Raw genomic sequence first — 12,174 nt, 5'->3', positions numbered from 1 at the left:
AATCATCTACTGAATCTCTGAATTCCCTACTAAAGAGGTTTACTTTCTCAATATCTGTTAAATAATGTTCACCCCCTTCTCCCACCATTGTAGGAATTTGGATTCCTTTTCCTTTTTGATTCCTGATATATGAATACAGCTTTTTCCATTTCCCGTTGTGGTCATTACCCTCTTGAAGTATGCCATTCATATAATTCTCTTTTGCTTCCTTTTTCACTCTATTCAGTTCCCTCATTAGCTGTTTTCTAGTTTCTCTACTCTCCCTACCTTCTTTGATTTTCCTCTTTACTATTCTACATTTTCTTTTTAATTTTCTTATTTCCCTTGTATAATAAACAGGGTCTGAGGTCATTTTACCCTTCTTAACAGGTACAAATCTCTTCTCTCCTTCCCAAATGATTCCTTTAAATTTAGCCCAAAGTGTATCCACGTTACTCCCTTCACTTATCCAACAACTGAATTGTGATTTAAGGTAAGTCCCAAATTCATCAACTTTAGTTTTTCTGTACAATTTCTTGTCTTGTGTAACCCTCTTATTAAGCCTTTTTGGTACGAGTCCTACATCCATTATTACAGCCTTATGGTCTCCTATTCATTCAATTACCTTAGTTTTATCAACAATTTCCCATGGTTTAACCAAGAATACATCTAGTAAGTTATTGAGACGAGTCGGTTCTTGTACTACTTGTGTAAATCCTCCCTCCCAAATTAACTTATTTGCCAGTTTCTGTTCATGGGCTTCACTTGCAGCTCCATTCCATTCAACTTCCGGCAAATTTAGATCTCCCCCAATTATTACCATATCATTATTATTGTTTTTACGAATATAATATAATATTTTCTCAAATATTTCCATGTCTCTTTCCTCTCTTCCAGGCCTGTAAGTTCCTATAATTCCCACCTCCTTCATATTATCACAAACTAATTTTATCCCTAATATTTCATCCCTTTCATCGGTAAACCATTCATGTGAACAGTAAGTTTCCTTCACCAGAATAACCCCCCCCCTCCCTTTTTATCTCCTCGGTCTCTACGATAGACTGTGTACCCTTCTGGAAATACTTCTCTATTACCCACCCCTTCTTTCAACCACGATTCCACTCCTATCACCACATCAGTCTCATAAGATTCCATCAATGTACCGAATTTTAAATGTTTATTTACTACACTTTGACAGTTTACCAAGAGCAATCTCAGACCCCCTTCCTCCCTAAAACTTGACTGTTGCAATTGGGTAACTTGAAATTCCTTTCTATCCCGAGTTTCTTTTTCTAGTTGACTGAGCCAGCTTGAAGTACTGCTGGCTCTTTCTACTAGTTTTCCTGGTCAGTATTATAACTCAAGGGAGTTGCCTGTTTTACAGTAGGCCTACATATTTTAAGATTAATAAAATCTAGAACAATATTTGCTATCTTTCGTTTACCTGAATTGTTTAGATGGAGGCCATGTTTTGTATAACAGTATCTCTCAAAACTGCTGCATTCAATAACCTGAGTATTCCGAAAATGTTTACAAATTTTAACAATATCTGTATTGACCTTGTCCACTTCAATGTTCACACACAAGTCTCTACTCAAATCATGCCTGTGGGGCACGTTCACTACAAAAACGTTAGTGTGCGTCAGCTTCCCTAGTGTATGTTTAAGTTGTGATCTTACATTCTTGGCGTCGTCGTGAGCTACGTCGTTCGTCCCACCGATGATAAGCACTGCATCGCCACTCCCGAAGTTCCTAGTTGCTGCTTCTACGTTTTCCAGAACACTGCTGATAGAAGCTCCTGGATATATTTCTCCGGTTGCTGCTATATTCTCGTCGTTAATCACTCCCGCAATTCCCCTTCCTTGGCTATCACCAAACACAGCTACCTTTGCTGATTTAGGCCTAACTGGGTCTTGAATCTGAATTCTAGGCCTAAATTTTAAACTCGGCACGGCAACGGCAGCGGATCGCGATGATTTGGTTTCACGCGCGCGATCACTTTCTTCCAGAATTAAATTATTTAGGGCAGAAAACCTATTTCTGATGTTTATTTCCGGAAATTCAGTTGTAGATTTCTTCTTAGCCGGCCATCCACGAACTACTTGACACCACGTGCTCGAGTTTGTTACTTGTACGGGTATATCACTCGAAGAATGGTCAGTCCCAAATTCTAGCGATCGCAGTCTTTCTTTTAATTCTTGATTTTCAAATTTAAGAGTCTCATTGTCCTTTTTTAGAATGTTTATAATTTCTAATGCACTTTTATATTCCTCATCGACTGTTTTCGGTGCTTCGTCAACTCCGTCCCCAACAACAACATTCCGAACACACTGCTCACAAATCCAGTCAATATTTTCATTAGTTTTTACGTCTCTAGGGCAATTTCCGCACTTATAATGCCACCATCGATGACATGAATCACACAACATTCCATTTTTCACTAATCTTCGACATTTTCCGCACTTTTCGTCACATTTTACGGTTAATTTACTCGGAGAATAAAACACTACGTCGTCATTACCGGTCGCCATTTTGAAGAAGAAAAAAAAAGGATGAAGGTGAAGGATGGAGGTGGGATAATACTAACAAAGTCAGAAGAAATAAGGAATAGATGGAGAGTATTTTCAGAAGTTGCTGAATGTAAGAACTGATGAGTCATTCAATGAACGGCCAGGAAAGGCAATTAGTTGATGAAGAAATGGATAAAGAAATTACAATGAATGAAATTGAAATGGCAGTAAGAAATATGAAGAATGGAAAAACTGCTGGAATAGATGAAATTTCAGTGGAGATGCTAAAGGCAGCTGGAGCTGTAGGCCTGCAGTGGACATATCGAGTTCTCAGGATTGTTTGGGAGAATAAGGAGGTCCGTGATGATTGGCAAAAAGGAATAATCATCCCAATTTTCAAGAAAGGTGATAAGAAAGTTTTGAAGAACTACAGGGGAATTACTATAATATCCCGTGTTGCTAAGATAATGGAGAGGATATTGGAAAGTTGGATAAGGTTGAGGGTTGAGAATCAGATACTGGAAAATCAGTTTGGTTTCAGAAGTGGAAGGTCAACAATAGAACCCATTTTCATTATGAGACAGCTAATGGAAAAGCAATGGGAGTATGGGAATGATATGGTGATGACATTCATTGACATTGAAAAGGCATATGACAGTGTCCCCAGGACGAAAGTTTGGGACAGTCTGGTGAAAAAAGGAATTGGACAGGGATTAATAAAAATGATCATGGCAATGTACAAGGAATGTTGTAGTTGCGTGCAAACACAAGTTGGCAGGACAAGTTGGTTCAAAATAACTAGTGGGCTGAGGCAGGGAAGTGTTCTATCACCAATCCTGTTTACAATAGTAATGGATGACATCACGAGAACAGCAAAACAATACGTATTTGAGGTTATACAATTTTATGCTACATATTTACAGAGAAACCATATACTAGTCATGTTTAACACTTAATAAAATATATTTTAGCATTAAATAAACTGTAATTAAATTATATTAAACATACTAATTGAAGGTTTTACACCAATTACTATGTCGTACCTACGACAGGCCACTGTAGACTATTTTAATGAGCAAGCAGTTTGTCGTATGGTAAAAAATGTATGCATCACAGAAAAAAGAATACCAACTTCAAAGAAAATTTTATGCAAAGGCTTCAATAAATTTAGGAGGAAGTATAAATGCCTCTTAGCATTCTGAAAAGTACTCCAGGATAAAAACAGCATTACAGCCAGACAAATTGCTTGCTTACAGAGTATCCAAAAGTACATGAATGAGTGTTGTACAATTGTCTGTATGAATAAGACTTACATTCACATTTCTCACATGGCACCATACAGATGGAGTGGTAATTCACTGCAGGGCCAGTTTAAACTTGTTTTCAGAAGGAAACAGAAGTAGCATCCATGCTGGCGGGGAGGATGGTTTTGTACCGAATGCCTACGTAAGATCCCAATCTGGCCAGAAAACGGGTTTATCACAATATGGACTTCACAAATTATAAAAAGTGTCTCTAGGAGAAATCCATACCTAATTTACTACCTCATACCATCCTAGTTATATACAGTGCTCCTTACTGCAACAACCAGCCAGCTCATGTTCCCAGTTCAGTGCATTATTTTAACCGAACATGGTCATCCTCATTTACACTTTCCTGTGCATGCTCATATTGCCTGTCACAATGTGCTTGTCCCTTAACACTGCATCGCTCTCCCTTCCATTCTATTCTCTCCTTGGACGTGAGTGTTCTAATCTATTTGCATGAACTGCATGAGCATAAATAACCAAATCTTCCTTGGTGTTGCAGTTTCCATTTGAATGCATATTATGACAAGTCTCCACTCTAATGGACATCATTTGAAGGAATTTTTATGCACAACAGGCATGATTTCTTAGTTTTATGAGACACTCCATTCAAAAGCTTTCAAGTTTCATGACAGGAGTGGTAGTAGTTATGTTAGTGGAGAACAGACACAATTCTGTTTATCAGAAATTTAAGATTTGTCAACCTGCACATCTTATGACTGTCATTCATCCACTGTTGAAGCCTTGAAATTGTGTGGCATGTGTTGGGAAAAGACATTTAACTGAAGTTTTGTGGATTTTAATTTCTTCTCAAGAATGTTAGCAAAAAGCCCACAACTTGAACTACACCATATCAATTCTAGTCTCAAAATTGTCTAATTTGAAATGCAGACCACTGGGAGTCTCTTCACAAATGAGATCTGTTTGAGTCTCAGCTTCCACATGGTCATAAACAAATTTTGAGGAGGCTAAAAGAGTGATATTCACCTACTACTCTCCCCTTGAGGACATCATCTGAAAGAGGCTAAGTTATGATGTGCAGAAGTAACAGTATTTTGAGCAAATCCTTACAGACTGTGTGGTGCCATTCATGCACCATTGTTCATAGAAAATTTAATGCCCATGTTTGATAACGCCAGACTGCATGCAGCACCTAAAATTGCATACAGCATGTGTGAGATTTGCCAGTATGAAATGCTTTACATTAAAACACCAGTTCCTTGGAGGGAGAAAAGGTGCTATTTTGGATATAGACTGAAAGATCATTCCTAAATAATAGACCAAGTAGATAAAATATAGCATGCTGCAATACCTTAAAGATGTTATTGAAGTCAGAAGAGCCAGACAGACTGTGTGAAAGCATTGTCTGTTTAGCAAAGAAAGGAAATAGTTGTATAAAAAGCATCAATGAAAGAAATAGGATTCTTTTTCTGAGGTTGCCCTTAGTTTCCTCATTCCTAACCATTTTAAAACTAATATACAATACATACAATGTCATTAAAATATGTTTAATGCATGAAGAAATGGGATTTTCTGAATGATTCTGGGAGATCTACCACTTTTATGGGCCAGTGTATACAGTTTGTTATAACAAAAATTCACTGTTGATGAAACTGCCGAATCCATTATTCTACAATGACTGTCTGTGTTTCTGTAATGTGACTCAGGTTATGCTAGAAGGAAACAGCTGATGATCAACTAACTCGAATTACTTCATACTGGGACAAGTTTTATTTAGTTAATTATATGCACGATTCTTACTTGGACAAACAGTTTGGCATTCATATTTTTTTGTTTTCTGATGGTTCTATAATCTAAAAACTGTTACTTTGGAAGGGAAATTGATACATATTGGTATGTTAATTTCAGGTTCACAGCTAAGGATGATGTTAAACCATACAATATTTGGGGAGTGACTATAGCTGAGATTGAAGTTGACATCTTGACTGGGCAACAGCAGGTAAGATAACATTTTTCTATTCATTCTGTAAATTTACATCTTTAACCCTTAACACTTAACCATGAACCATGATGTGTGACCATGGCAGAAAAATGAAGTAATCATTTTCCTCAGGTGTGCCTCTCAGTTTACTTGTTCATAATACCTTCCTGCCTGAATCAGAACTGTCATCCATGTTCATCTTGCTACCGATAGAGTTTTTTTTAAAGTTGCTTAACATTGCACCAGCACAGATAGGTTTTATGGTGATGATGGAATAGTAAAGAGCTAGGAGTAGGAAGGAAGCGGTCATGGCTTTAATTAAGGTACAACCCGAGAATTTCCCTGGTGTAAAAATAGTAAACCACGGAAAAACCATCTTCAGGGCTTCTGACAGTGTGGTTCAGACCCACTGTCTCCCAAATGCAAGCTCACAGCTGCATACCTCTAACTGCATGGCCAACTTGCTTGGTATAGTAGATAGTATCATTGTGGCCATTGTAATAAGCAGTTGGGTTTTTGTAGCAGTCCAAGTGGCTGTATGTCCATGGTTTGTAGTAGTCAGCAGTGCTGTGTGTAACAATGGGTCAATGAGCAGGTGCATCAGCACATGGCCAAATAAGTGATGTGAATTATGAAGACCTCTTACAGAATAGTTTGTTGAAGACTTAAGTGATGTGGAATAGGATGACAGTGGAATAGGTCATTATGATAACACTGCAACAGAAGCCAGGAAGAGGAAATTGTGCTTCGCCACCAGCAACTGGAAATAACCTACATTCTGAGTATATTTTATGGAAGGAGCAGATAGAAGTTTAAAGACAGGTTTTAAAATTAAAAATGGGCTTTGACTCCTTAGCCGACACTGCACATTAGAAGTACAAGCCTCCTACATGGAGGTACCAGGTTAAATTCTCAGGTGCTTATCTTCTTTCTGTGTTCTGCTCTGAATTATCTCATAAGGACTTTTTTTTAGACTTGGTTTGCACTCTTGCAAACCTAAAACTATCCACCCATTCATGCCTGCTGGCTGGTTTGATCACCTGAATCAGTTCTTAGCAAGATGGATATTAAGAAGGTTTAGATAATATTAAACAGTGTGATACCTCACACTCATGTTAGTGTTACAGGAAATCTCTGTCCATTGTTAAGGTTTAAAATATTTGCCATACATACTTTAGGAATCTTGAAGATTTTCTTTAAATGGTTCATTTTCATAGACAATTCAAGAAGTTCCTGTATAAATGTCCCATTAGCAACCACAATAGACATATCATTCTGCAGGCATTTTGACTTCCTTTACCATCTCTTCATTCACTGCATATTATTTCATTTTGCTTTTTGCCACTAATTCCTTTGTATGTAATTGTATTTGTTGCAGAAGTGAATTTTGCATTCTCAGAGCTGTGCCATAGTGAAAAATGATTTTTTTTAAAAATCGATTAAGGAATATGGTTTTTGTCAGTTCTGAGTTTGTAACTGCTTTATTCCTTTTATATCAAGATTTTCAAAAGATTTCTCAGAAATCTATACCTACACTATGAAATTTCAGGGTTCTTCTTAGCACTTAAACCTCGAAAAGCAAAGGTTCTTCTCTTCTCTTGTCTTGTCTTGTTGCAAGACATTTTTCTGAGTTGATTTGCATTCTTGCAGTCCTAAAACCATCCATCTCAACCCAGGATCAACCAGGATTCAAACCTCAGACTCCTGGGTGGGAAGCCAGCAGCTAAGCCACTGAGCTAATCATGCCCCTTCTTCTTCTTTTTCTTCTTCTTCTTCTTCTTCCTCTACATGTGCAGCCATTTTGATTTGATGTCACTAAAGCTGCCTGCATGTCAAATTTGACCTTCTGTGTTACTGCACCAGATGACAGTGAAACTAGAATTCTATTGGACAACTTATTCCTGAGTTCCTTTATTCATTTTTGCTTCAGTAAGCATTCATGTTTTGCTCTCTTTATGGCCTTCCTCAGTGTGATCCTTTAGATAAATATCGCATCAAAGTAGTCAGTTGTCAGTGAAAATGATAAAAACGATTAATATTATAATACAATCTCTTGAAATGAAGACCATGCATAATAAAATACAAATATAGTTCCTCCAGTCTAGAGAGTCAAGGAATTTTCAGAATAATTACTTGTAGATGATTTAGTGCTGTTGGCAATGACATAGGGTAAGTGGGTTTATAGAAAGGTCTGGGAGAGTTGTCTAGAATTATTAGGAATGAAAACAGAAAGTGAACACAAAGAAATCAAAGGCAATGATGTTTCAAAAAAGGGGTAAAATGTCAAGTAAGGAGAACTGGAGGGTATAGGATGAAAGTTAGAAAATGTGGTACATGCTGAATTATTGAGGTGAATGCCAATTGCTGTTGAGACATATGAACCAGGGACCTGTGAGAGTATCCAGGCAATCCTTTTTATGGTGATTTCAAAGATCTAACTCTTATATGGAAGTGAAATATGGGTGAAGGAGAAAGCAGTTAAGGAGCTGGAGAATGTCGAAAATAAATTCTGCAGGATGCTGTTACAGACTGAGGGGCGAGATTAATAAATGTGATGGACAAGCATCGAAGTGGTGCTTTGAATAAGTGTGTTCAATCTATAGACCAGGCAGGAGGGAAATGACGGGAGGGGTACTTACGAGAAAGGTTATAAGACTGTAAAGGAAATTAACAGAGGTGTGATCAAAGAAAATACACATGGGAAACGCTTCAATGGAGGTAACAATTTGATTGGATTATAAAGCAAGAAATATTACATTAAGATACTCTTTCTACTGAAAAAGTCCAACTCCCAGCAATGAATAAACACACTTCATTACCTGCCCAAAACTCCATTCAACTCCACAATCTTTCACATATGCGTAACACTCCAGATTAATTCCACATTACCTTACTACATACTGATTTCAACTTACTCCCACCCTGCCTTCTGTAACAATTTTCTTATTATTTGCTAACTTTATTAACGTTTTTATTTCTTGTAGCAATACCCTCATCATTTCCTCCTATTCCCGACATGTCTCTTAAGCTTCTACTCCTAAAACTTCTGCTCCACCCTTCATTCCAGCGCTGCTCTACTCTCTTCCAGGTTGCCTCTGCACATTCCATGCCCCTCTGAGCCGCCATTTCTTCACTGTTTCCACTCTGTTGACTTCCTTTGATTCTAGCTGTGACTGTATCCCTAGGCCTACCTGTTCTCGCCCCATTATCCACTGCTCCTTCCTTATCGGTGTTTATGATCGCATTTTCACTTGGCACCTCTCCCTGTCTCTCTTCGCACAGCACATTGTTACTTTTGGTATTAACATTACTACCTTCCCCCTCTTCTCCCATATCACTATCTTTCACTTGCCTATCTTCCCCACTAATCACTACACATCTCTCTGCTTCTTCGTCTTGTTTTATCTTCATTTCTAGGTCCATCAATCTATTCAGACCAGATTCTACTCCAGCTGCTGCTCGACACCACTAGTTCTTGTCCTCTGATAATTGCTCTCAGCCCTTGAAGTCTAGCTCGTATCATATGTTTTCTAAGAATTTTTTCGTTCCTGATCACTTCTATTCCCACGTCCCTCTTGATCCATACTTTTTCCCTCTGCATATTACTTGCATTGCCAACAACAATATCAGCCATCAACGAAGAAAACAGTTTACTTTGATAGGCCTGTTGCCTCTAATTCTTCCCACTCTGCACATCGTCTGTGTCCACTTCACTAAGATTAATTTTCATTTTCCCCTGAATTAGGTCCACTACTGTACTTTATAAATTGTAAGCACTTTGTCCTCTCTCTTCTTCTCAGGCACACCTTATATAAATAGGCATTTCTTCCTGCGATTTAAAGTTTTGGCTTCCACTTCTGCTTTCAGTTTCAGCGTCTCCTCTTCTAATCGTCCTATTTTCTCCCTTAATGCTGCAATTTCTTTGGCATTTTTCCTCACTTGCGATGTTGTGTCGTCTCCCCTTTATCGGAACCATACTTTTTTTTTTTTTTTTTTTTTTTTTCAAACTCCTTTGTTCGTTCTTGAATCATATTTTTGAGTTGCTCAAAGGGGCAGACTTCTACAACCACCTCTTTTACAACTCTTCTAATTGTTTCCATGTCTTCCCAGCTCATATTTCCACTGGAGATCGGACCTGGGTTCAGCTTGACCCCTCCCCCCCCCCCAATCCATAGCAATATTATAATCACCGCCGTCGATAGCATTAATTCTCCTTTAATTTCCATTTCCATTTTACACCCTCCTGGTTTCACTTCTTCTTTCTTCCCTGCCATCCTCCTATGATCGCCCTGTATTGCTCCACACCAATCATTGTCAGTAAACTCCTCAGTACCTTCCTGCACTCAGCACCTGCACTCCCTTCTGAATTATCCCAGGTAACCTATCTTCTTTCATTTGCCTCACATGACCCCATCACTGAAGCTGGTTTATGCTACAGCTTCATCCATAAAGTTAATTCCTATCTTATCCTTTATCTCCTCATTCTGAGTATCCCTTGCCATTGTTTTCACCTTCTTGTACCAGCAATAATTCGTGCTACTTTCATGTCTGTTACTTCTAAGATATTCCGATCTACCCAGCTTTCACTCCTGTAAAGCAACGTTGGTCTGAATACAAATCGATGTAACTATAGTTTCACCCCGGAGCTGATTTCCTTCTTACAGAATACTGTTGATTGCAACTACAAGCTTATTGCATTACCTTTGCTGCACCGTGATTCGATCTCGCTTACTATACTACCATTGTGGGAGAACATACGTCTTAAATACTCAAAATTGTCTTCCAGGTTTGTATCCCCAGTCTGACATTCATTTCTCTTGGAGTTCTTAACTACAGACATCATACCCTACTCATTGCATCAGTTTTCAAGTTCCAAGATATTAGACTGCAGGCTTTCAGCACAATGTGCCATTAAGACAAAGTCGTTAGCATAGGCTAGACTGCTTACTATATTTTCACCCAACTGAATCCTTCCCTGCCACTTAATACTTTTCAATAGATGATCCATGTACACTATGAAAAACAAAGGCAAAAGAGTGCAGCTTTGTCTAACCCCTGTAAGAACCTTGAACCAAGAACTAATTCTACTATCAATTCTCACAGCAGTCCAGTTGTCAATATAAATGCCTTTAATGTATTTCAATAATCTGCCCTTAATTCCATAATCCCCCAGTATGGCGAACATTTTTTCCCTCGGTACTCTTGTCCTGTGCCTTCTCCAGATCAATGAAACATAAACACAACTGTCTATTCCTCTTGTAGAGTTTTTCAGTTACCTGGCACATACTGAAAATCTGATCCTGACAGCCCTCTGTGGTCTGAGACCACACTGGTTTTCATCCAACTTACTCTCAACCACTGATTGTACACTTCCTTCCAAAATCCCAGGTAACACCTAGCCTGGTATACTAATCAATGAGATACCTAGATAGTTGTTGCAATCCTTACTGTTTCCTTCCTTACCAAGCTCGATAGCTGCAGTCGCTTAAGTGTGGCCAGTATCCAGTGTTCGGGAGATAGTAGGTTCGAACCCCACTGTCGGCAGCCCTGTAAATGGTTTTCCGTGGTTTTCCATTTTCACACCAGGCATATGTTGGGGCTGTACCTTAATAAAGGCCACGGCCGCTTCCTTCCCATTCCTAAGCATTTCCCGTCCCATCGTCGCTATAAGACCTATCTGTGTCGGTGCGACGTAAAGCAACTAGCAAAAAAAATAAAAAATTTCCCTTCCTTGTAGATAGGTGCAATTACTGCTTTTGTCCGATTTGAAAGTACCTTACTAACACACCATGCTAATTTTATTAATCTATGAAGCCATTCCATCCCTGCCTTCCCATTATATTTCACCATTTCAGGCCTAATTCATCTATTCCTGATGCTTTATGACAATGGAGTTTATTTACCATCCTTACCACTTCCTCAAGCGTAATTTCACCATCATTGTCTTCCTCCCCATGAGCTCGGCCATTGGCGACGTCACCAGAAAGATTTTTTTTTTTTTAATGTTCAGAAGATTTTGAAAATATTCTTTCCATCTGTGGGTGATTCCTGGAATCTATTATGAGTTCACCTGATTTACCCAAAACACTATTAATTTCCTCTCTCCCTCCCTTTCTAATAATCTTCATTACTGTCCAGAAAGGTATCTCTGCTGCTTGACCTAGCCTTTTCATGTTATAACCAAAATATTCCCATGACTTGCTTAGATTTAACAATTACTTGTTTTGCTGTGTTTCTTTCACCTACAATTACCTGTCTCCATCAGTCCTTATTTGGAGCCACTTCTGATATGTCTTCTTTTTATGTTCACAAGCTTCTCTCACTTCATCATTCCACCAAAGTGTTCACCTTTTCTTATCAGTGGTTAGACTCAGTTTCTAATGATTTAAAGATAAGAGGTATAGTACTAAAGGAGGCCACATAATTAGTTAAAATA

The 12,174-nt window shown here is 38.4% G+C and overlaps 1 protein-coding gene across 1 annotated transcript in view; it reads left to right on the top strand.

The window, feature by feature from the left end:
- The window catches only part of LOC136864294 (xanthine dehydrogenase), a 358,258-nt gene that overhangs the window by 301,065 nt on the left and 45,019 nt on the right, over positions 1-12,174 (top strand). The window contains exon 23 of the mRNA XM_067141086.2: positions 5,666-5,756. Within this exon, the coding sequence (XP_066997187.2) occupies positions 5,666-5,756 (91 nt within the window). The remainder of the gene's footprint in view (positions 1-5,665; positions 5,757-12,174) is intronic.

This window comes from Anabrus simplex, chromosome 2 (genome assembly GCF_040414725.1).
Source record: "Anabrus simplex isolate iqAnaSimp1 chromosome 2, ASM4041472v1, whole genome shotgun sequence".
Taxonomy (NCBI): domain Eukaryota; kingdom Metazoa; phylum Arthropoda; class Insecta; order Orthoptera; family Tettigoniidae; genus Anabrus; species Anabrus simplex.
Note: the sequence above shows the minus strand (reverse complement) of the source record. Positions and strands in the feature narration are given on the sequence as shown.